General features: G+C 37.4%; 1 protein-coding gene across 2 annotated transcripts in view; it reads left to right on the forward strand.

Moving 5' to 3' along the window:
• DOCK4 (dedicator of cytokinesis 4) overlaps positions 1-26504 on the forward strand; it is a 489751-nt gene that overhangs the window by 413945 nt on the left and 49302 nt on the right. For both annotated transcript variants that reach the window (XM_057550242.1, XM_057550243.1), the window contains exons 31-34: positions 15304-15452; positions 17154-17239; positions 22263-22358; positions 23239-23299. In XM_057550242.1, coding sequence (XP_057406225.1) covers positions 15304-15452; positions 17154-17239; positions 22263-22358; positions 23239-23299 — 392 coding nt within the window. The remainder of the gene's footprint in view (positions 1-15303; positions 15453-17153; positions 17240-22262; positions 22359-23238; positions 23300-26504) is intronic.

Below are 26504 nucleotides of genomic sequence, written 5' to 3' on the forward strand. Positions count from 1 at the left end.
GAGTTGACACTTTGGCATTGAATAAGGTTACAACTAATTCTGTAAATTGGTGTCTGTCTGAAAAATCACCTTTCTTTTTTTTTTTATTTTTATTTTTACAAAAGATATATAGACTGACACCAAGCATTGTACATGGATGACCACAGCAAAAGCAACAATGATTGCAATTACCAAACATGAAACACACTCATACTATGTCATAATATTGACATTCAGTCCAGTAATCCTCCACTGTAACAGCTCCTTTACTTTGCAGTGAAAATTGATTTGTATATTCGTTGCCTCTGAGTCCTTGTGGGATTTTTTTTTTTAATTCAAACAGAAAGTCACAAAAATTATACTCATCCTCATCAGTTCACTCAGTCCCATGTAATTAATTTTTTTTTAATCTTGATCTTTTGTTAGTACTTTTATGAGTTCATCAGTTTTTCATTAGAGTTCTGAAAATGCTTATTCTTTCAGTTCAGCAGTACAGTCAGTTACCAGAAACCTGTACTTGTCAGAGTCTTTTCCATGAAATTCTTGAAGATGAAACCCTTTTATAGGAACATATTTGCAAAAGCATCAGAGTACACCCAGAACTGTCTGTAAATGACAAAAGACTTAAAAATGACCACAGTTAAAGATTTGATGAAAGTTCATAATAATGCAGTTGACAAGAAAATTAGTTATTTCTGAGATATAAATTTTAAAGTAATAACTAGGATTATGGTTTATAACATTATACCAGAACATATAAGATTTCTAGAAATTTCAAGTAATGTCTGAAACATTTATATTAACATATTTCCATACAAATAACCCAATGAAAGTTTAGTATTAGTTGTTTTGTTTGTTTGTTTGTTTATACTGCAGGTTCTTATTAGGCATCAATTTTATACACATCAGTGTATACATGTCAATCCCAATCACCCAATTCAGCACACCACCATCCCCACCCCACTGCAGTTTTCCCCCCTTGGTGTCCACATGTCCGTTCTCTACATCTGTGTCTCAACTTCTGCCCTGCAAACTGGCTCATATGTATACCATTTTTCTAGGTTCCACATACATCCGTTAATATACAATATTTGTTTTTCTCTTTCTGACTTACTTCACTCTGTATGACAGTCTCTAGATCCATCCACGTCTCAACAAATGACTCAATTTCGTTCCTTTTTATGGCTGAGTAATATTCCATTGTATATATGTACCACATCTTCTTTATCCATTCGTCTGTCGATGGGCATTTAGGTTGCTTCCATGACCTGGCTATTGTAAATAGTGCTGCAATGAACATTGGGGTGCATGTGTCTTTTTGAATTACGGTTTTCTCTGGGTATATGCCCAGTAGTGGGATTGCTGGGTCATATGGTAATTCTATTTTTAGTTTTTTAAGGAACCTTCATATTGTTCTCCATAGTGGCTGTATCAATTTACATTCCCACCAACAGTGTAAGAGGGTTCCCTTTTCTCCACACCCTCTCCAGCATTTGTTCTTTATAGATTTTCTGATGATGCCCATTCTAACTAGTGTGAGGTGATACCTCATTGTAGTTTTGATTTGCATTTCTCTAATAATTAGTGATGTTGAGCATCTTTTCATGTGCTTCGTGGCCGTCTGTATGTCTTCTTTGGAGAAATGTCTATTTAGGTCTTCTGCCCATTTTTGGATTGGGGTGTTTGTTTCTTTAATATTGAGCTGAATGAGCTGTTTACATATTTTGGAGATTAATCCTTTGTCCGTTGATTCGTTTGCAAATATTTTCTCCCATTCTGAGGGTTGTCTTTTCGTCTTGTTTATGGTTTCCTTTGCTGTGCAAAAGCTTTGAAGTTTCATTGGGTCCCACTTGTTTATTTTTGTTTTTATTTCCATTACTCTAGGAGGTGGATCAAAAAAGATCTTGCTGTGATTTATGTCAAAGAGTGTTCTTCCTATGTTTTACGCTAAGAGTTTTATAGTGTCCAGTCTTACATTTAGATCTCTAATCCATTTTGAGTTTATTTTTGTGTATAGTGTTAGGGAGTATTCTAATTTCATTCTTTTACATGTAGCTGTCCAGTTTTCCCAGCACCACTTATTGAAGAGACTGTCTTTTCTCCATTGTATATCTTTGCCTCCTTTGTCATAGATTAGTTGACCATAGGTGCGTGGGTTTATCTCTGGGCTTTCTATCTTGTTCCATTGATCTATGTTTCTGTTTTTGTGCCAGTACCATATTGTCTTGATTACTATAGCTTTGTAGTATAGTCTGAAGTCAGGGAGTCTGATTCCTCCAGCTCCATTTTTTTCCCTCAAGACTGCTTTGGCTATTCAGGGTCTTTTGTGTCTCCATACAAATTTTAAGATGATTTGTTCTAGCTCCATAAAAAATGCCATTGGTAATTTGATAGGGATTGCATTGAATCTGTAGATTGCTTTGGGTAGTATACTCATTTTCACAATATTGATTCTTCCAATCCAAGAACATGGTATATCTCTCCATCTGTTGGTATCATCTTTAATTTCTTTCATCAGTGTCTTATAGTTTTCTGCATACAGGTCTTTTGTCTCCCTAGGTAGGTTTATTCCTAGGTATTTTATTCTTTTTGTTGCAATGGTAAATGGGAGTGTTTCCATAATTTCTCTTTCAGATTTTTCATCATTAGTGTATAGGAATGCAAGAGATTTCTGTGCATTAATTTTGTATCCTGCAACTTTACCATATTCATTAATTAGCTCTAGCAGTTTTCTGGTGGCAGTTTTAGGATTCTCTATGTATAGTATCATGTCATCCACAAACAGTGACAGTTTTACTTCTTCTTTTCCAATTTGTATTCCTTTTATTTCTTTTTCTTCTCTGATTGCCGTGGCTAGGACTTCCAGAACTATGTTGAATAATAGTGGTGAGAGTGGACATCCTTGTCTCGTTCCTGATCTTAGAGGAAATGCTTTCAGTTTTTCACCATTGAGAATGATGTTTGCTGTGGGTTTGTCATATATGGCCTTTATTATGTTGAGGTAGGTTCCCTCTATGCCCACTTTCTGGAGAGTTTTTATCATAAATGGGTGTTGAATTTTGTCAAAAGCTTTTTCTGCATCTATTGAGATGATCATATGGTTTTTATTCTTCAATTTGTTAATATGGTGTATCACATTGATTGATTTGCATATATTGAAGAATTCTTGCATCCCTGGGATAAATCCCACTTGATCGTGGTGTATGATCCTTTTAATGTGTTGTTGGATTCTGTTTGCTAGTATTTTGTTGAGGATTTTTGCATCTATATTCATCTGTGATATTGGTCTGTAATTTTCTTTTTTTGTAGTGTCTTTGTCTGGTTTTGGTATCAGGGTGATGGTGGCCTCATAGAATGAGTTTGGGAGTGTTCCTTCCTCTGCAATTTTTTGGAAGAGTTTGAGAAGGATGGGTGTTAGCTCTTCTCTAAATGTTTGATAGAATTCACCTGTGAAGCCATCTGGTCCTGGACTTTTGTTTGTTGGAAGATTTTAAATCACAGTTTCAATTTCATTACTTGTGATTGGTCTGTTCATATTTTCTGTTTCTTCCTGGTTCAGTCTTGGAAGGTTATACCTTTCTAAAAATTTGTCCATTTCTTCCAGGTTTTCCATTTTATTGGCATAAAGTTGCTTGTAGTAGTCTCTTAGGATGCTTTGTATTTCTGCGGTGTCTGTTGTCACTTCTCCTTTTTCATTTCTGATTTTATTGATTTGAGTCCTCTCCCTCTTTTTCTTGATGAGTCTGGCTAATGGCTTATCAATTTTGTTTATCTTCTCAAAGAACCAACTTTTAGTTTTATTGATCTTTGCTATTGTTTTCTTTGTTTCTATTTCATTTATTTCTGCTCTGATCTTTATGATTTCTTTCCTTCTGCTAACTTTGGGTTTTGTTTGTTCTTCTTTCTCTAGTTTCTTTAGGTGTAAGGTTAGATTGTTTACTTGAGATGTTTCTTGTTTCTTTAGGTAGGCTTGTATAGCTATAAACTTCCCTCTTAGAACTGCTTTTGCTGCATCCCATAGGTTTTGGGTCGTCGTGTTTTCATTGTCACTTGTCTCTAGGTATTTTTTTATTTCCTCTTTGAGTTCTTCAGTGATCTCTTGGTTATTTAGTAATGTATTGTTTAGCCTCCATGTGTTTGTCTTTTTTACGTTTTTTTCCCTGTAATTAATTTCTAATCTCATAGCGTTGTGGTCAGAAAAGATGCTTGATATGATTTCAGTTTTCTTAAATTTACTGAGGCTTGATTTGTGACCCAGGATGTGACCTATCCTGGAGAATGTTCCGTGCACACTTGAGAAGAACGTGTAATCTGCTGTTTTTGGATGGAATGTCCTATAAATATCAATTAAATCTATCTGGTCTATTGTGTCATTTAAAGCTTCTGTTTCCTTATTTATTTTCATTTTGGATGATCTGTCCATTGGTGTAAGTGAGGTGTTAAAGTCCCCCACTATTATTGTGTTACTGTCAATTTCCTCTTTTATAGGTGTTAGCAGTTGCCTTATGTAGTGAGGTGCTCCCATGTTGGGTGCATATATATTTATAATTGTTATATCTTCTTCTTGGATTGATCCCTTGATCATTATGTAGTGTCCTTCCTTGTCTCTTGTAACATTCTTTATTTTAAAGTCTATTTTATCTGATATGAGTATAGCTACTCCAGCTTTCTTTTGATTTCCATTTGCATGGAATATCTTTTTCCATCCCCTCACTTTCAGTCTGTATGTGTCCCTAGGTCTAAAGTGGGTCTCTTGTAGACAGCATATAGATGGGTCTTGTTTTTGTATCCATTCAGCAAGCCTGTGTCTTTTGGTTGGAGCATTTAATCCATTCACGTTTAAGGTAATTATCGATATGTATGTTCCTATGACCATTTTCTTAATTGTTTTGGGTTTGTTTGTGTAGGTCCTTTTCTTCTCTTGTGTTTCCCACTTAGAGAAGTTCCTTTAGCATTTGTTGTAGAGCTGGTTTGGTGGTGCTGAATTCTCTTAGCTTTTGCTTGTCTGTAAAGCTTTTGATTTCTCCATCGAATCTGAATGAGATCCTTGCCGGGTAGAGTAATCTTGGTTGTATGTTCTTCCCTTTCATCACTTTAAGTATATCATGCCACTCCCTTCTGGCTTGTAGAGTTTCTGCTGAGAAATCAGCTGTTAACCTTATGGGAGTTCCCTTGTATGTTATTTGTCGTTTTTCCCTTGCTGCTTTCAATAATTTTTCTTTGTCTTTAATTTTTGCCACTTTGATTACTATGTGTCTCGGCGTGTTTCTCCTTGGGTTTATCCTGTATGGGACTCTCTGCGCTTCCTGGACTTGGGTGGCTATTTCCTTTCCCATGTTAGGGAAGTTTTCGACTATAATCTCTTCAAATATTTTCTCTGGTCCTTTCTCTCTCTCTTCTCCTTCTGGGACCCCTATAATGCGAATGTTGTTGCGTTTAATGTTGTTGCGTTTAATGTTGTCCTAGAGGTCTCTTAGGCTGTCTTCATTTCTTTTCATTCTTTTTTCTTTAGTCTGTTCCGCAGCAGTGAATTCCGCCATTCTGTCTTCCAGGTCACTTATCCGTTCTTCTGCCACAATTCTGCTATTGATTCCTTCTAGTCTAGTTTTCATTTCAGTTATTGTATTGGTCATCTCTGTTCGTTTGTTCTTTAATTCTTCTAGGTCTTTGTTAATCATTTCTTGCATCTTCTCAATCTTTGCCTCCATTCTTATTCCGAGGTCCTGGATCATCTTCACTATCATTATTCTGAATTCTTTTTCTGGAAGGTTGCCTATCTCCACTTCATTTAGTTGTTTTTCTGGGGGGTTTTCTTGTTCCTTCATCTGGTATATAGCCCTCTGCCTTTTCATCTTGTCTATCTTTCTGTAACTGTGGTTTTTGGTCCACAGGCTGCAGGATTGTAGTTTTTCTTGCTTCTGCTCTCTGCCCTCTGGTGGTTGAGGCTATCTAAGAGGCTTGTTGGGAGGCTCTGGTGGTGGGTAGAGCTGACTGTTGCTGTGGCAGTCAGAGCTCCATAAAACTTTAATCCACTTGACTGTTGACGGGTGGGGCTGGGTTCCCTCCCTGTTGGTTGTTTTGCCTGAGGCAACCCAACACTGGAGCCTACCTGGGCTCTTTGGTGGGGTTAATGGCAGACTCTGGGAGGGCTCACGCCAAGGAGCACTTCCCAGAACCTCCGCTGCCAGTGTCCTTGTCCCCACGGTGAAACAGAGCCACCCCCCGCCTCTGCAGGAGACCCCCCAACACCAGCAGATAGGTCTGGTTCAGTCCCCCCCAGGGTCACTGCTCTTTCCCCTGGGTCCCAATGCGCACACTACTTTGTGTGTGCCCTCCAAGAGTGGGGTCTCTGTTTCCCCCAGTCCTGTCGAAGTCCTGCAGTCAATTCCCACTAGGCTTCAAAGTCTGATTCTCTAGGAATTCCTCCTCCCTTTGCCGGATCCCCAGGTTGGGAAGCCTGACGTGGGGCTCAGAACCTTCACTCCAGTGGGTGGACTTCTGTGGTATAAGTGTTCGCCAGTCTGTGAGTCACCCACCCAGCAGTTATGGGATTTGATTTTACTCTGATTGCACCCCTCCTACTGTCTCACTGTGGCTTCTCCTCTGTCCTTGGACATGGGGTATCCTCCTTGGTGAAATCCAGTGTCTTCCTGTCGATGATTATCCAGCAGCCAGTTCTCACCTTTCTTTTGTGTGTTTCATTAGTACTGAATGACAAATTTTATAATCTAACATTGTTCCAATAATACATGCTATTCTAGCAATGAGCTAACCTTTCAGAGTTTGGAATTGTAGCAACTCAAAATTTCTAGAACTCTGAATTGAGGCTCTGAATGACAATAATTTAGAATAAACTTTATGAAACATTGACTTGAGCATCTGTACCCTTAGAAACTTAAAAACCAATGACCTATATCCTGAAGAGTAAAGCCAAAGGATTTTAAACATCTGCAGTTGCTAAGAAGTAATCAGATCCAATTGTGTTAATCTGCCACAGCAGATAAGAGCATATTATCCAGCAAATTGGTTGCGTAGAAAAGAATAATATTTAGAAGATAAATTGTTTTAAACTCTCATTGGCATAGGGTTTCTTTATTGAAAGTCATAACTTATTTAATTTGGTATGTTAATTATGCAAGTTTATAGTATTCATTTGCTGTTACTGCATTGTAATTCCTCCTTGTGATTTATTAAAGTGATGGACCTATTTGAATTGAATATATAATGACCTGAAAGTATTATATCTTTTCTCTTGGGCTCATCCAAGCACAACTTGGAGATGGCAGGATTTGTTTTCTGTAAGTGAAAATAGAACCATTATCATTTTACTTCAGTTCATGTTACAGACTGATTTTTGACCAGGATATCCCTCAAGTGTACAATATATACAAGGCAATTTAGGAAGCCTTGTTATATATAACTGAGCCCAGTGTTCAATGCTTGCTGATAATTTCAGGGAAAAAAAAAGCGAGTTAGCATCTTGAAAGTAACCTCCGACTGTCCAAAAACAGCCAGAAGAAGCCCATGAGGTGTCTTTAGATTCAGCTCAAAAATAGCATCAGTTTGTCTTATTTGAAGAGCACTCCTCTCAGTCTTTATCTTTTGTTGATTCTTTGTGTGTTTGTTTTTCAAAAACAGATCAAGACCCTTGGAATGTCCCTATTGCATTTGGCATTAATTTAGCAAAGTGTTTCCCAAAGAATGCTGCATTGAAATGCTGTTGTGGTTTAGGCTCTTGTGGGAGCTCAAATGATAAGACCAGGACAAATTTGTTTAAGTTAACAGAATGTTAGAAAACATGGCAGGTTAACCTCTTCTAAATAAATCTCAGCATTGCCGTGTATGGTTATTTCCGCATAAATCTTTCTTCAAGCTGGCATACCTGTTCCCTTAGGCCCATGACCCATGGCTTGCTGAATAAAGCTGGCATCTTTTGTCTCACTAAACATGTCATTGTATACTTCATGAACTCTTCTCCTCTATTTTGTCTTTAATAAAAATATTTCTACCCCTCTGGGTTTTATGTTATGTCTTAGTTTTCCTCAGAAATCTAGAGAATGTGAAAAATCTCTGGAGCATATTGGTCCCCGTAACACGTCATGAGGTCAGTGCTCTTAGAACAGTGACACTCAGTAGACAGCATCACCTGGAAGCTTGTAAGAAATGCAAACTCTCTAACTCCTCCCCAGACCCACTGGAATAGAATCTCTGAGAATCTCTGAGACGGGCAGAGCAGTCTGAGTTTTTACCAGTTCTCCAGGTGATTTTTATGCACTTGGCTAAAGATTAAGATTAAAAGGCACTGCTTTAGACAACGCTCTCCCCTTTCTTTGTTTATCCAGCCCTAAAGGCTAGCTCTAGCACTGTGTTAGAAAAGACTTATTATACTCAAGTACAGATTCCCAGCATGACATAGTTCAAGGATAGGGTGAGTGTACATTTTCACTTCATTCCTTGGTTTCTGCATTATTTCCCTAGAGTTGCTGTCTGAGACTTCCAAAACATCAGGTGAATTTTAAAGGTCATTGCTACTATACAACAACTGGAATTCAAGAATGTTTAGAAATGTTAAAACCTCTTTTCCAACATATATTTTTATAAATATGATAATAAAAATTAAGTATTCAGGGTATTTCGACACCCTTGTAGAGCTTAAGTCAGCTTGTTACTTAAGAATATAAAAATACATTAGTTATAATTTGGTTTACCTATAAATTTGTCATATTGAGTATTTTGAATGCTAAAGGAAAATTTATTCAGATAATTATAGATTTTCATTTTTAATGGAACAGGCCAATAGATTCAATTTAACATAATTCATAAAGCACTGGCCATGTGCAAGTTATTTTGAGGGATATAAGAAAAAATGGTCCATACCTGTTAAAAGTTTAGTTTTTAAATCTGATATTTTAAACTTTTTGTCCAGTTTGTGTGGAGCAGTAAAAAGCTTGATAAAGACATATTCACCATGTTTTCGTAAAGCAAGTAAACTGTTATGATTTCATAATTTAAAATCCTCAGTACTTTTTAGTAGATACAAAAAGCACTAAGTTTTGGAAAATAAATTGAGTAGAGGAAATGCCCAGAGTCACTAAATACACAGTTACTTGAAACTTTCCAGTTGGTCTAATTTAGAAACACAAATTTTACTGGACAATATATGAAAATCAGATTTTGGTCATTGGTGTTTACCTCAGAAGTGTGGAAACTCTTCCATATGCTAGAAATAAATTAGTTTTTGCGTTCTGCTGAGGACAAGGAAAAAAGGGGCATACATAATTTAGGGACTAGTCTACTTTTAAACATAAAGCTTTTTTTTTTTGACACAACATGTATATCAAGAGTTCATATATCATCAATACATAATATAAATATTGCACTATACATACAAGTTTGCATACAGAAATGTATAGACAAAACATAAAGCTTTAGGATTTTCAAATCTGATCATTGTAGCTCCTAGATTTACCTGTGAGCAGTGGTTCATATGGTAATTCTATTTTTAAGTTTTGAGGAATCACCATACTGTCTTCCATAACAACTGCACCATTTTCCATTCCTACTAACAGGGCACAGGGTTCCAGTTTCTCCACATCCTTGCCAGCACTTATGTCCTGGTTTTTTTGTTTGTTCTCGTCTTGTTTTGTTTGTTTTTTTTTTTATAGTAGCCTCCCTAATGGCTGTGACGTGGTATCTCATTGTGGTTTTGATAAAATAATTTATTTTTGAAGAGTAAAACAAATAGTGATAAGTGAACACCTTTTCTTAGATGTGTTATTCCTCAGTATTTTCAATTTATTAGTTGAAGGACTAAAAATATTCTATTGCAGTGGGTGGGGAGTGGAGGATAAAATACCTAGGAATAAATTTAACCAGAGGTGAAAGACGGGTACACTGAAAACAGTAAGACAGTTTTGAAAGAAATTGAAGGTGGCACAAAGAAATGGAAAATTATCCCATGCTCATGGAAGAATTAACATTGTTAAGATGTCCATATTACCTAAAGCAATCTGTAGATTCAATGCAATCTCTAGCAAAATCCTAATGACATTTTTCACAGAAATAGAACAAACAATCCTAAAATTTGTATGGAACCACAAAAGACCCTGAATAGCCAAAATAATCCTAAGAAAAAAGAACAAAGCTGGAGGTAGCACACTCCCTGATTTCAAATTAAACTAGAAAGCTATAGTAATCAAAACAGCAAGGTATTGGCATAAAAACAGAAACACAGATCAATGGAACAGGACCGAGAACCCAGACATAAACCCACACATATATGGACAATTAATTTACTATAAGAGAGCAAAGAACATAAATGGAGAAACTACAGTCTCTTTAATAAATGGTGCTGGGTAAACTGGACAGCAAAAGAATGAAACTAGACCACCAGCTTATACCATACACAAAAATTAACTAAAAATGGATTAAAGACTTGAATGTAAGACCTGAAACAATAGAATTCTGAGAAAAAAACATAGACAGTACACTCTTTGCCATTAGTCTTAGCAATATCTTCCCGGATATGTCTACTTAGGCAAGGGAAACAAAAGCAAAAATAAACAAATGGGACTACATAAAACTAAAAAGTGTCTGCACAGCAAAAGAAACAATCAACAGAACAAAAAGACAACCTACCAAATGGGAGAAGATATTTGCAAGTCATACATCCAATAATGGGTTAATGTCCGAATATATAAATAACTCATACAACTCAACAACGACAAAAAAAAAAAAACAATTAAAAAATGGGCAGAGGATCTGAATAGACATCTTTTTCAAGGAAGATATGCAGATGGCCAACAGGCACATGAAAAGATGTTCAGCATCACTAATTATTAGGGAAATTCCTATCAAAACCACAATGAGCTATCACCTTACGCCCATTAGAATGGCTGTCATCAAAAAGACAAGAAATAGCAGTGCTGGACAGGATGCGAAGGAAAGGGAATGCTCATATACCGTTGGTGGGAATGTAAATTGATGCAGCCACTATGGAAAGTAGTATGGAGATTCCTCAAAAAATTAAGATTAGATCTACCATATAACCTAGCAATGCTACTTCTGGGTATTTATCCAAAGAATACCAAAAAAAAAAAAAAAAACACACTAATTTGAGAAGATATATGCACCCCTATGTTCATTACAGCATTATTTACAGTAGCCAAGATATGGAAACAACCTAAGTGTCCATCAACAGATGAACGGATCAAGAAGATGTTGTGTGTACATGCAATGGACTACTACTCAGTCATAAGAAAGGTGAAATCTTGCCATTTGTGACAACCTTGAGGGTATTATGCTAAGTGAAATAAGTCAGACCATGACGAATACCATATGATTTCATTAATGCAGAATATTAAAAGTAAATAAATGAACAAACAAAATGAAACAAAAACAAACACATAGATACAGAGAATGGATTGATGGTTACCAGAGGGGAAGGGAGGTGGGGGAGGGTGAAATGGGTAAAGGGAGTCAACTGTATGGTGATGGATGCAGACTAAACTTCTGGTGGTGAGCATGCTGTAGCATATAGAAGTCAAAATACAATGTTGTGCACCCAAAATTCATATAATGTTATAAACCACTGTTACCTCAATAAAAAACGAGAGGGGGGAAGGCATGAATTTTCTCCCCAAAATTTATATGTTTGTACCTGTACTTGCAAGGATAGTCTACAAAGAAAGAGGTTATTCTTTACTGCTGTGTCCCACCTTTGCCATTCATCATGCTGCAAGGTTAAGTTTTTTCTTTCTATTTTTAGTTGAACTAACATTCTTACTAAATATAAAGTGGGCTTCTCTTCCACATTTGCAAACACAGTGTCTTGTAACTGCTGTAGAAAAATCAATACTTCCCTAACAGGCTGCTCTGTGTGAATAAATATACAACAGCCCAAGTAGCAGGTGCCCTAAATACTTCAAAACAAGACCATGTGGCTGACAATTAGAGATGGGAAAAGTATACTAAATCTGTGATTTAAAAAGAAATAATCTAAATGAAGTTTATTTTACCATTGCTATACATAGCTCAAGATTTTGCTTTGCGGATTGGATAAGAGTAAAATTTTCTGTGGTGGAAGGCTTGTACGGGTTGCACAGATTCTTTGTTCCCAAACTGTTTTCAGTAAAGAAGGCTAGCCTCATACATTTCTGCACAATGATTTAAATGTGGGTATGGCTTTTCTACTGTCCTAGAAAATCAGGCTACAAAATAGAGCGCATGAATTTTGTTTGCATTATGATTGAAACAAGCCAACTGTAAATGACATGTTTTAAGACAATCAGGAAAATTTTAATATAGGCTGGTTTTAGATTAATTTGAGGAATTACTGTTTGCCTTTTTTGAAGGTGTGATAAAGGCATTGTGATTCTATATTTATAAAATGACCTACCTGTTAAAGATGCTTACTGATGTTTGTACAAGTAGAATGTTATGATGCCTCTGACTTGGTTTAAAATTTCCCAGGGAAAAAAATAGCTGGGTTGATAGGTGAAACAAGATTAGCAAAAAAATGTTGACAATTATTGAAGCTAGATGATGGGTATGTGGGGATTTATTTTACTAATCTTTGTAATTTTCTGTACATTTGAGACTTTTCATAGTAAAAAATTTTTTAAAGAAGAAAATCACAGTGTAAAATGTCTATAAATGGAAGACACTTTTTAAAAAGAGATTCAAGAATACTCAGTGAAATAATGGTAAATAAAATAAGTGCATGCTAATGATGTTCTTTGTTAGAGAGCTCAAAGGATGCCAGACTCAGGAAAGATTAAAAACAAAGATCCGTAATGTAGTGGCTCTGAATCTCATTCCACCATTGCAGGTGTAGGAGTACTATCCGGGCTGGCAGGAATTTTCATTTTATTTTGTATTTCCTGCTTCTCTCATCCCCCTTTCCCCACGCACACCCAAAAGCTATGCAAAAGCTTGGTGTCTTACACAGTGTCAAGGCAGCAGGGAGGTCCTCCTCATTATTAGTCACATGCCAAGATGGCCCTTGTCCTGAGTACAGAGTCCCTTCAGTCCGTGGTTCTGTGGGAGCACAGCATCTGTAGCTAGACTTTGAAGCCTTGCAGCCATCTCCTGGGGCAGGGTCACAAAACAGGTGTAAGGCTCGTTAATCTCAGGACTTGCTAGCCTTCATCTCTGCAGGAATCTCCTTCCCTTTTTCTCTTTCTTCCCCTCACTTGCCAGGACATCTTGAATAAGCAGTGAGTGGGTTTAGGCTTTTCCAATTGACAGTAAGAGTAATTGAGTTCAGGTTGCTTCTGCTTTCTGCCCTGACAAAAATAACTATGGAAAGGAATTGCAAATGCTGGCTGCTAGTTACCTGCTTGAAATGTGTATGTTGGGAGGATGGGGGAGATACAGGAAGAAGACATATGAATTGATGTTTCTGTATATTCTGCCACAGTGAGTTTGTTGGTCTTGAAAGTATTGATTGTTTTGGAGGAAAATATACAAGGGTAGGCTTAAGGAAGTTTCTTTTTCTTCTAAATCTGTTTATTTTATTTATTTTTTATATCTTTTGATGAATAAGAAGGAACTGTTCTTGCTCTGATGAGGAAAACTAGGTAGTCCCTTGGGAAAGATAAAAGATTACCTGGGTCAAAAATAAAGGTAAGAAAGCAAGAAGAATTACAAGCCAGCTTCTTCCTCACGCTTAATGGATGTGTATAAGTCATTTAGAGATGATAAGAAACAATGAAGTTACTTTTGATGCAACATCAGAAAAAGAGGAAAGGACCATGTGACTGCAGTGATGTAAAGTAAAGGGGCTTTCAGATAGAGAGGGGCCTGCCAATTGTGTCCGATTGTCATCCCATATTGAGAAAAAGAGATGCGGGCCACATTCTGAAGACGTCTGAAATATCCCAGCGCACTTCCAGTCACAAAACACAGCGACTTCAAAAAAAAAAAAACAAAACAGCGACTTCACAAACACCCACTTGGGTTTGCCCATCTCTGACCGTCATCCATCATTTTTCTCCTCTTTCCAGATTCTTTCCTTCATATTCTCCTTCCTTTTACAACCCCTCTAAAGTCAATATAAATTTAAACTGTATGTTTGCACCCTGGATTTATGTATGTCCAAGTCTGTGGCCACCTTAATGCCTTCTAGGACAGAAAACAAAATAGAGAAAGTGATAATTAATGTGAAGATATGTAACTCCAAAATTGACAAATAACTCTGAACAGTGTGATTGTGTGTATGTATTCAACACTTACTACAAAAGATCAAAGGTAGAAAAGAAGAAGAAAAAAAGAAATGATGCTCTTTCATGAAGCCAGCTCTCTTCTGCTCAGCTTCTGAGCTCATTCTTTGGGTTTTCAGTGGATGCTTTCAGTATCATATGCTTTCATCCATGATATGAAACATTATACATGTAATGTACATACATGAAATGTACATGGTACATTTTCCATAGCATGCAGTTTTCTTATTATGAAAATAGAAACTCTGAGATTTAACATGGATGACTAGGGTAATGGACTGAACTCAACACTCATATGCTAGACAAAGTCATCTACGTCCAGCCCACCCTCCACCTTCCTTTCCTCTGAATTATCGATACCATACCTTTGAGCACTTGCTAAACACCATTTTGAGCTCACTATTATCACATTGTAGTCTTTTCAGAAAATTGTTCTATTTTTTGTTTGCATCAACATTTAAATGTTTATTTAGGCTGTATGTTTATTATATAAAAAAGCAAGAAAATTATATAATACAGATAGGAACCACCTTTTTTCATATATAAAAATCACCAGTAATATCATCACCCAGAGATAACCACTGTGGTTAGTATTAGGGGATATAATCTTCTAGACTATTATATATATTTTCTTTTTAAATGAAAGATGTACCTGTGCATACTGTATAGTGCCTTGCTTTTTCAGTTAATTATATTGAAAAACTTCATCTGTGTTATTCTTCTTCAACCTCACTTTTTTTTAATTTTTTTTTATTCAACCTCATTTTTAATGATTGCATAAGAATTTTAATGTGTGAATGTACAATAGTATACATAACCAATTCCCAATGATTTATGTAATGTTTAATTGTACCTTATGGCTTTTTTTTTAAACTGTGAAAAGGGTAAATCCCTAGTTTTTTAATTAAAAATAATGAAGAAATATTAACATATGGAAATCTACTGTTTATATATCTGTTTAGGGGAATATTTTCTTGCTTGAGGAGACAACTGTAATTGAATGTATTCTTGTGACGACAGTTTTAAACACTGTATAATACTAATTTTCTGAAATCTTATTAAAACTAAATATACTGAAACATAAATATTGTATTCAATTTAGGAGAGCACAAGCTTCATTTCATCCCTGCCCTGATTGGCCCCTTCCTGGAAGTGACCTTGATACCGCAGCCAGATCTCCGGAATGTCATGATTCCTATTTTTCACGACATGATGCACTGGGAACAGAGGCGGAGTGGCAATTTTAAACAGGTAGGCGGGTGTGCTCCTCAGAGCAGTGGGAAGAGTTTCAGGTCTCTTTAGGCATCTCTGAGCCACTGCATTCAACTCTGACTTGCGGAATGAGCACCAAACCGGATTTCAGCCTGGGCTGCCTACTCCCAAGCTGCGTAGCCTCGGACACCTCTCTGGTACTGTGTTTCCCTGGGTCTCCGAGAAGCCCTAAAAAAACATTTCATTCCCTTTCAGCTAAAAACTCCTGTGATTTCCTGGGTCTTTGTTTAAGAACTGGCAGAGACTTTGTTTGCTCCCAGCTGGACACACCACAGAGGAATAAGAAGGTTAATGATTCTTAAAATCATTGACCTCTCAGTTGTCTGCACATTGTGTTTGGTGAATGGCTTAGCTCTGAACATTTGATGCACAGTATGTTTTATTGCTCTTTGCTTGAAGCATTGAGAATTAATTTAAAGGGAAAAGCAGTAGAAATTGTTGTAAAGGCAATTCTGAGGAGATGAGCCTAACATTTCTCTTTGACATAGGATCTAATAGCTCTGCTCCAGTTTTGGAAAGACAGACGTTCTTATTCCAAAACCAGTTCTCATAGCAGAAATCAACTGCTTTTGCCATGCCAAGTCACTCCTATTGGAGACAGCAGACCTACTATCTCTTCACACAGTCATTGCACTCACCTATGTGCACTGTCCTGTGTGAAGGATCCTTCTTGCTTCTCCAGATGAAGGCCTTCTCAAGTCTTAGAAATGATTGTCAACTGTACAAGCAAGCTGAATGCATACATAGGACCCTCCTGTTGCCGAAAGCATGGCATTTCATCTGTATCAATCTCTACATTTATTTTCAAGAAAGCTAATACATGAATGAAAGGCTATTTAAAAATTGTATTGGGGAAGACCCACTTTTCTTCCCTTTTCTCTTTATCCCCATATTGAAATTTGATTCAAAGGGAATAATTGTGTTTAGTCCCTTGACAAAGTCAAATATCCCTCCCTATCCCTGGTTGTCTAACTCTCTCTGGCCAGGCAGAGATTCTTCATTTTCTGTTTCCTCTGTTGCCTCCGACAGATGAGGGATATTTATTTCTGCCTTCCTGATACTGAAGTCCTAAAGGATTTATGTTCTTGAAAATATAAATGTTTTGACTACACTTTTCAGGAAATATGTCCTTTCTCTCTCATGCTGCCTATTGCTGACTTAGAATATGTCTATGGATCTACCATCTGTACATGGTTAGGACAAATTCTCAACTTTAGCAAAGATTTAGTGTAACCTCGAGCTGTTTTGAGAAAGAAAATAGATACAAAACACATCAGAGATTTAAATGAATGTTTGTGGATATGGTAGTTTGCTGATGTTCTTATATATATATCATGATTTAAAAAAAAAAAAAAAAAGAGAGACTTGCCAGTTTTTACAGCTCCTAAATAAAGAATTCAAACATTTAAGCTGGGCTGCAGGCATTTGTGTTTGAATCAACAAATAGAAGTCTTTGGCGACAGCACATGCTACCCTACCGGGAGTTTGAAGTATGTTCCTGCATCTAAATTGGCCCCCTAGAATTCCAAGGGGGTGTCTCCTGTTAACCACAGCTGATAATGTCGCTTTCACAAAATTTACTATGGCTTTTTCCTGTGCAGAAATAAATATGTTTCAGTATGCCTAGAAAATCCTACTTGTGAAAGGGAGGAAAGAGAGTAACGTTTGGGTCTGTTTCAGGTGGAAGCCAAGCTCATTGACAAACTGGACAGCCTGATGTCAGAAGGCAAAGGTGATGAAACATACCGTGAGCTCTTCAACAGTATGTGAGTAACATGTTTATCTCCAGTTGATTCTGTTCCGGGGATTTGGTGTCAGTGCTAAGCAGCTGAGAGCTACAAAGACAGCTTGGGTCTCACAGGAGTGCTTTGTCTTTGTGGAGTGTGAAATAAAGGATAATTGCTTAACTGGCAAATGGATCTTGTTATGTTGATGATTAGACGTATCTCCTTGTGTTAATCTCTGATTACGGCAGGTCACAAGTGTTATATAACAAATTCCACTCTTTTCATGCCTAATAATTTTTAAACTGGGGCTGCAAGATAATGATTTTAAACAGGGTTAAGAGTGGGAGAGGAAAAGACACAATAGTGGTGTGATTGTCGTGTTTGTACACAGTGCTTTCCGAAGCGAGATATCCTTGGTTGATTTGCTGTTGGGAAAGTTAACCTAGTTTGCATCTGTTCTTCAACAATTGATTTAATTCATCGATACTTATTGCTCATTCAGCATTATTAATTTCTTCCTAGATGTTTCTTATTAGAATATCACAGAAGCAAGTCATTTTTAGTAAATTCTGTGATTAGGATTTGTATGGAGGATAGAGAAATAATATTGTAAGGAGACTTTGAGGTTGTCTTACTAAGGAAAGAATATGATCACTATCATAAGATGAAGTGCTTGCACCAAGTATTTATTCATCCACTGTGTGAAATGGCCAGAGAGGATACATAAGAAGGTTCTAGTGCTTTAGGATTTTAATTCTAGCACTTGTTTCTTCTACAGCTTTCTATGGATCTTAGTCATTTTCAAACCTTTTATACTTATGAAGTGTTTCTTTTTGAAGGAAGAACCAGTTCATTGTGCTTGGGAAATGTTTGCAGTTCTTTCATAAGTGCAAAAACAATTTAGCAATACATTTTTCTATCACAAAATACGCTTTTACTTATATTTACACCCAAGTATCACCTAAAACTAAATATTAATGCTTTAGTACTGATAGCCAAATACAAAATTCTGTAATTCGTTTTATGATCATAAATTTAGGGCAGTGGATACATTAATATATAGGTTTGAAAAGTACTATTAGTGACTGATAGATTTCAACTTGCCTGATTCAAAATCATTCTTGAAGGTTTTAAGAAAATTATATTGAAAGGAAAAGCCAAGAAGGGGTACACAGATTTCTTGTGGTGGTAGATAAAATACATTCTTTGTACTGAGTCCTGAACAACGCCATTTTCCTCTGATACTGTAATTAAACTGGAACTTTTAATAATTATTCACCAAGCCCTCATTCATTCTAGTGTACAAAGCATCTGTCTTTCACGACAGCTGGAGTTTAGCAAGAATTCTGATTAAAACCTCATCCAATATAATAAATTGCTTTGAAAACCACTCTCAGTTCAGTTACTAGTCCTTGGTTTGAACAAAGAACTAAAATGAGAAAGCACTCAGTGAAATGACTCTCTTGAGATTTGTGATTAATTATTTATGATAAATTCACAAGATTAATAAACACTCACATAGCTCCATAGTGCCTCTTATCGACTTTAATAAAGGCCTGATAGCATGCAGTTTGGATTGCTTGTGTGTAAATATGGCTTTGAAATAGAAGATGTACCTTGACATTAAAATCAAACCAATAATTAGAATATTAAGCCTCTATAATTAGACTATTTTAAGGTGCCTGATTCATTCAATGGAGATTTTTATTCTTTTGTTGATTTTTAACATAGTACTAGAAATATTACTATAAATATTTTTCTTTCATTACTACCTGGGCTCAGAAAAGAAAGTGAAAATCCAACTATATTTCAGGAAACAATAAAATGCTTTTTTGGCAATAGAAATCACAATGAATTAGTATAATCACAGTGACTCACTGCACACATTATGAATTAGGAGCACATGCCACTATGGTACAGATTCTCATTTGTTCTCTGTATTTCATGTCTAAAACTTCTTAAAATTTGTTCAGAAGCTGAAAGGAGCTCACTGCTTCCTGAAAATGTAGTATGTACTTGCCAAAATAGCCTCCTTAGAATGAGACTGTAAATTTATATAGTAACTTCCTTCCTAAGAACTCATCTTTCGCTGACCCTCACGTTATCTGCATTTACCCACACTACATCTTTTTGAAGTAAACAGGGGTCAGGATTGATTGTTTTTGATAATGCTGAAATTGTGGATCATTGCCGTCCATGTGATATTCAGAATAAGGTATCAGAATGAAATTCTGCTTCCCTGGATCCACTTCATTCACTCATTCAACTTCATTTATTGAGCATCTCCCTGTGCTAGGTGCTCTTCTAAGGCTGACGATGCAGCAGTGACTGTGCTGTAGGAGCACACAGTGGGGTACCAGTAGCCTCGGGGGTTCTAAAGGGGCTTTCCGGAAGAGGTAACCTCCACCTCAGTCCTTTACTGTGCTCTATCGTGTGTTGCTCTAAATAATTCAGTAAGACTCCAAATCATCTCATAGATCTTTGTTTAGTGATCACACATTTAATTATAGTTTGCAGACAGAGGATTAGCTATGTAGCACATACTTAGGTATCTAACTCTTCTCTTTGGATTAAGAAGAGTGTGCACAGACACAGGTGTTTCATATAAGTGTTGGCCTCCACACAATCCTATTACGATACAGAGAGAGGTAGACTGAGGGTCAAATTCTACACCCTTCATATTCCTTCACAGAGTAAAAACCTGTTGGGCAGTGTGTCATCCTGCAAGACCGTGACTTATCCTGCTCTTCAATGTTATGGGGTCCCATTGCCTATCAATTAGCAATAAGAAATCACCTTGGAGTAGGGGGGGAGATAAATTAGGAGTTTGGGATTAACATAGACACACTTCTATATATGAAATAGAAACAAGGACCTACTGTATAGCACAGGGAACTATATTCAATGTGTTGTAATAACCTATAATGAAAAAGAATCTGAGAATGAATATATATACATATATATGTATATATATAACTGAATCACTTTGCTGTACACCTGAGACTAACACAACATTGTAACTCAACTATACTTCAGTTTTTAAAAATGGTTTAAAAACATTAGAAAAAAATGATGCATCGTTAATGCTCTTTTGACATGTATGTAAAGTCTAGTGCATTAGTTCATGTAGCAACCATTTATCAATTTAGTGCCTCAAAAAAAAAAGAAGAAATCACCTTTCACTGTGATTAGGTGAGTTCCCTGTGTACTCACCATGGGCACATCAGCATGATTATAGGCCAAATAGAAATATACCAAATTATAGATCAGTGTCACCCAAGTTATCTAGAGAGACTCTTCTCTTCTTGTCTGATAGCTTCTCCTTATCAATGTGTATCAGGTAAACGGGGAGGGCAAGCTTCCCCACAGAAAGAACTAGCCTGGCCGAGAAAGCAGATGAACTGGGTTCTAGGCTTGGTCCTGATATTTGGGTCTTGAGTTAGTCAAGGAAGCAGGCTCTGCAGAGCTGTGACTCTTTTTACAAGAGGATTCTGTAGCTCAGATTTCTTACTGCAGCCAGAGGCTGTGCAAATTAATGAAACTCATGCCTATAAAAGAAGTCTATATATTTTTAGAATTATTACCTAACTTGAGTTCTTTGTTTTTCAGCCTCTAAAGTATATGAGGTGTGGGCTGTCACTTGGGAAGATTTCTCCATCATCCTGCATTGCTTTGGCAGGCAGATTTTCATTTGAGTACTTGGTTCAATACCAGTTTGGCATTTAAGCTTGAAACAGGTGCTTCTCGGAGGCTTTTTAAAAGAAAACACATTTAGAACAAACTAGGGGACCTTTCCCTGGGGGATTAGTCGGGCAAGTTCCATCCCTTCATGTGCTATTTCTTCCCCTCTTCCCCCTCCTTAATCTAGGAAACAGTTCAGAATAAACAAGAAAAACAAATGATCAGGGATACATAGGCACCAGATGAGGAGATAGGACAGAGGGCTGGGCACTGGAATGGTAATAGCAAGAAGAAGCAGTGGGGAGTGGGAAGGAAGATTGAGAGAGAACGTAGCCACAGAGCAAAAAAAACAGCTTTGACAAAATAGCTTTTTTTATACTAAGCACAGTATAGGATAGGCTGAGATGGTACTTGTACGAAATGGTTTCTCTCTATGTTATTCCTGAAACCAAGATGAAAGGGAAACAACATTTTAGAAATAATGATCATTAAATTTAGGAGGGCAAAGTATCCTCATATTGTCATGCCTATGTTCTTACTTTTTTCTTTTGGGGAAAGTTCTGTCGTAAAGGTTTTTGCGAAGTATATGGTTAATTTGCCGAGAGGTGGGAGTCAAAGTAAAACAGATCCTAATTATTATGATTGTTATTGTTTTGTGTTTACATAGCAGTGCCTCTGCTCCGAGGTGCTTAAGATTAGGGAAGATGTAGGAGGAGAGATGTGGTTCGGTACTTGTCATCAATCTGCTGTAACAACCACATAGAAAATCCTCTGTGATTAATGACAAAATGAATGAAACTGTTGAGTGCACAGATAGTACAATATGTATTGAGTGGGCAAATGTTAAGTGAAAGGAAAAAATGCAAAACGTCATACCGTCTGTACAAGGATTTTCCTGTAGCAGTTGCATTGCAGTAAAATTGCTTGGATGAAGATGCATTCCACTGAGAGGTAGGAAAACATTTTTATGTGAATAAAACAAGATCTTACTTAAAAGTAAACTTAGAGGCACTCCTGTTTTCGCTTTTCGCAGTGTGGTTTGGTGTGGTGAGGCGCAAGCCTCTGTTAGTGGAAGAGAGAAACTAGGAAACAATGTCTTTGAGCTGTGAGGTGCTTGCATATTTTGAAAATATGATTTATATGCATGTGTTCGTATTTGATGACTTGGATAATGAAAATCAATTTGCTTTGTCAATGCTTCCTGGATTAGAATTCCACTATTTGGTCCCTATCCTAGGTAAGACATTGTTTGCAAATTGTGCTACTTGTGAGATGTTGCAGTGGTTGCTAAGGCATTTAAGGTATTGATGAAAGTAAAATGGTTGTCATGGTGACTGATAAAAATAAATGTTGAAAATCCCCTGGGTTCTTTCTTTTCCAGTCTACTAAAGAAAATTGAGCGGGAAACATGGAGGGAGAGTGGTGTTTCATTAATCGCCACTGTAACTCGTCTAATGGAGAGGTTGTTAGATTACAGGTAAGCCGAGCCCACCCCCCGCCCTCCCGGTTTTCCAGATATGCTGCGCTCCACTTAGAAAGTCAGAGAGTTAGAATACAGTCGACATTGCCCTTGAGTTAATCACTCAAAGAATTGATAATCAGACCGTGGAACCTTGAGCAGTAAAATAACAGACTTCTAACTAGCTGGTTCAGGGTTTTTTCTTTGTTTTTCCTTTTTTATGTTTTGTTTTGCGGGTTTTGACAGTTCTTTTAAAGTCTCAGTGCATTGAGAGAGTCCTGTTATTAAAGAAATCTTTTTTTTTTTTTTTCCCCCTTGGTGTTTAGACTCACCGGTTAGAACCAGTAGATCCATTCATCTTAGGGTGACGACAGTGAAACAGACAATTGTACAACCATGCTGCTTTCTTATAAAAGGAGAGGGGGGATGAAACTCACACCGTTAGCTTTCAGAGACATCATTTTTTTGATTTTGAAATGATCTAAACTGTTGAAGCAGTTCATCCCACTTAAACGCATGGTGTTTTAAGAATAAGCGCTTCATTCTCACTGCTGATGGCCAGGCTTAGCAGATCCTTCTCACCCCAAGTAAGAGGTGTGGAATAACACACCTTCACTCCTCCTCTTCCTGGAGCCAACCCCCACCCCCACCCCGCGGTGAAATTCTCAGCGACACTGGTGCTCAGGAGGGTCTGACCGCCCCCCTCCCCAGCCTCTCCCAAGCTCACGCTTCCTGGGGCACCGCCTCTATTCTGCTGAGCCTTCCTCTGCACAGCAACTTGCAAATTGCCTCTAGTCTCTGACAGTTCCTTTTTTTTTTTTTTCTCCCTAAAAGAACAAACCGTGTTTGCCCCTAGGAAGGAAGTTCTGAGTTCTGACTCCTGCTCTTTTGTTTTTAGGGACTGCATGAAAATGGGCGAGGTAGATGGCAAAAAGATTGGCTGCACCGTGAGCCTCCTGGTTCGTAAACAATTTCCCTTTTCCTCCTTATATCCTAACGTTTGCTTTTTCACAGAAATACTGCATTTTGTTTGTTTTTCAGCCACCATGTGTCTTTATCTGGGTGTTTCTTAGAAGAGTTTAGAAGTGTTTTTGCTTCAGGTTGAATTAAATGCCAGAAAATTCCGAGCTTCGAACACTGCAGAATGTTCCCACTGTAAGATCCCAGAGTGATGCCAGGCTTCTCCTGTTGCATCACTCCTCTGCCCTGGAGTCTTTTGTTGCTCTGCTAGGGAAAAGCATGATGTCCCTGGAGAAAAGTCTTTTCACTTTTGTGTAGACAGTTTCTTTCTGCCCTTCTTATATGTATTCTAGGTTTTAGTAAATATGAATGTTCTTTTCTGAACAAATGACAGTTTCCTATTTAGCACATGAATTCTCACTCTCTAGCTTCTTTGCAAATTAAATCCATAATACCACTGTTGTTAAGTTGTGGATTATAACTAGGATGGCCACATAATTTCTTACGCAAACAAGACGTTTTTGAGAATAAAAATAAATATTGGGTAAGGATAACAGGCTACACCAGAACAGTTCTAGGACCACAAAATTTGTACTGAAATGTCTCATAACTAATTATCAAATGGAATGGTATTCTCACTACAGAGCAAAAGAAGGATTATACATTCACATTCCTTTTTTCAAATTTTAGTATAGTATAAATTGATGCACTTGATAATTTACCTAAATCAGATTTAAAATACAGGAATGCGTTGTGACTGCTTTGGTTCTAAATTAGTGAATATCATGGTTTGTTTTTCTTGTTTTGCAGCATAGGTGAAACTTCACCATCTATTCTAAGTACTTGCACAGACAGAATTCTAATTCTTACTCTGACCCACATGAGTCTCTCACATGCCTTTTTTTCTCTATTTGTCTGCACCTTAAAATTTGTTTTGTCCCCCATTCTGATTCTGTCCTGTCTTAGCTCATCGATTTCAGGGTTTTTTGTTTTGTTTTGTTTGTTCCCCCCACAGCCCCTCTTCAGAGCTCAGGATTTTTCACTTTCTTATGACTGTCTTTTTAATCTGTTTCCCTAATTTGTTTTCTCACTGTACTACATCTCTGAGTATATGACTTTATCCTTTTTTACCACGCCTACCACTTCCTCTTCATTTTTGCATTTAATTGTTACACCTCCACCTCCAATATCAGTTGCTAAAAATAGTAAGACGTGAGCATCGTCTATCAGGCCACCTCTTGTTATGCAGTTTCTTCTGTAATTTTTCTCATCAGACCCAACAGTAACCTGCAGACCATCAGGCCAAGCTCACTGGGTCAACCCATTATCTCTCCTCTTAGCACTTATTTCTAACCTTGAGCACAGTCATTTCCACTTTTAAATTTCCTTTCTGTGCTTTCCCAGCTTTTTGCCAGCCTTTCACCCCTCAGCCTGATCTCCTTCCACGTCCCTGCTTGTACATCAGTATCTGGGGAGAAAAGCCAAGTGCTCTGTCAGCTTCAGGTTTTCTCAGTTTATCTCCTTAATCTTGGCTCTACCCCAACTCCAAACACAAAGTCTCATAAATAGCCTCAAAGAAAAGCCTTTACCTTTTTCCAGAGGAATCATCTTCCATTGTCTCCATCTCCTTTCACAGCGCCCTCTGTTTAGAGGTACACAAATAAATGTAGACCCTAGGTTCATTTCCTCAACCCGTATAACAGGAGAGATCATTTCCTCGGATGAAAGAATGAATACTTCCACCTAAATATGTTTATTCTAGTTTCCCAGTAGGAATAAGCCAGAGAATTAATAAATAAAATCAGTGGCCCCATCAATATCCACTTGAGACAGTGAATTTATCTTGCTAGTTTTGTACTGACCGGGAATAGTCCTTATCAGACCTCCCTGGTGGCGCAGTGGTTAAGAGTCCATCAGCCAATGCAGGGGACATGGGTTTGAGCCCTGGTCCTGGAAGATCCCACATGCCATGGAGCGTGCACCACAAGTCCATGCACCACAACTACTGAGCCTGCGCTCTAGAGCCCGCGAGCCACAACTACTGAGCCCGTGTGCTGCAACTACTGAAGCCCACGCGCCCTAGAGCCTGTGCTCTGCAACAAGAGAAGCCACTGCAATGAGAAGCCTGAGCACCGCAACAAAGAGTAGCCCCCGCTCGCCGCAACTGGAGAAAGCCCGTGCGCAGCAACAAAGAACCAATGCAGCCAAAAATAAATAAATTTAATTTAAGAAAAAAGAATATCCGTATAGAAAATGCTAACGTTTTGAAAGCTGTTCTAATTTCAACCAGCACCCGACTACTTATTATTAAAGGACAAAATATATAACTTTGAAGCTAATCTTTTTAGCTTCTATTGCATATGGAAAGTTTTTGATTTCTAGCTGCAATATGGTTCTCTTTAACCACTCACTCCCTCCTAGAGTTTTTTCTTAACTTTTTGGAAAGATCAATTCCAGATTGTCTTCAGGAGAGCTCTGGCTTTCTTTACAAGATCAGAGTTAAACTGTAGTATTAAGCTGGTAAAAATGGGTAATCTTTGACATGACTAATACAAGGAAATGTAATTATTGTTTTGTTCTTTGTGTCACTAGTTTTGCCAGACATATGTGAAACATTCTCATCTGCTGACTGGAGAGAGCTTTTCTTTTTTTTCAAGAACTATTCATTTACAGAGTGATGGCTTATTTGGTTCCCAAAGAAATCCGCTTCTTACCAGAAAGCTATTAGAACAAATTATCCTTTAATAACATAAAAGCCTGCTATGAGGTTGTTAAATTTATGTTTATGGTACAACAATTCTTGCTAATTAAAATGATTTTGGTTATAGTAGAGATATGAAGAGCATTGTTTACTTAGCTTTTTAGAGAATGCCAAGACCTACAAGACACAAGATGAAAAGGGGAAGGATAATGGTATAAATTGGAAAAAAATATTTTTTATGATGCGTTCAACTCAATGTCAGTGTCTCGAGGTTAGAAGAGTCCTCATACTGAAGAATGGACACGTGTTAGGTAGTGGCCAGAAAGTACATTGACAGAAGTTCCTCAGGCTTTGAGCCCAAGTACAATTTAAGCAGCCACATTGGCTAGTTTGGTCCATTACCAAAGCACCTCTCTAGCTAATCAACTTCAAAAACGTTTAGAATTCCTGGCCTTTCCCCCTTAGAAAAACCTGTCACTGCTTCAAGTCAGCAGATTTATCCC

This window comes from Balaenoptera acutorostrata, chromosome 7 (assembly GCF_949987535.1).
Source record: "Balaenoptera acutorostrata chromosome 7, mBalAcu1.1, whole genome shotgun sequence".
Taxonomy (NCBI): Eukaryota; Metazoa; Chordata; class Mammalia; order Artiodactyla; family Balaenopteridae; genus Balaenoptera; species Balaenoptera acutorostrata.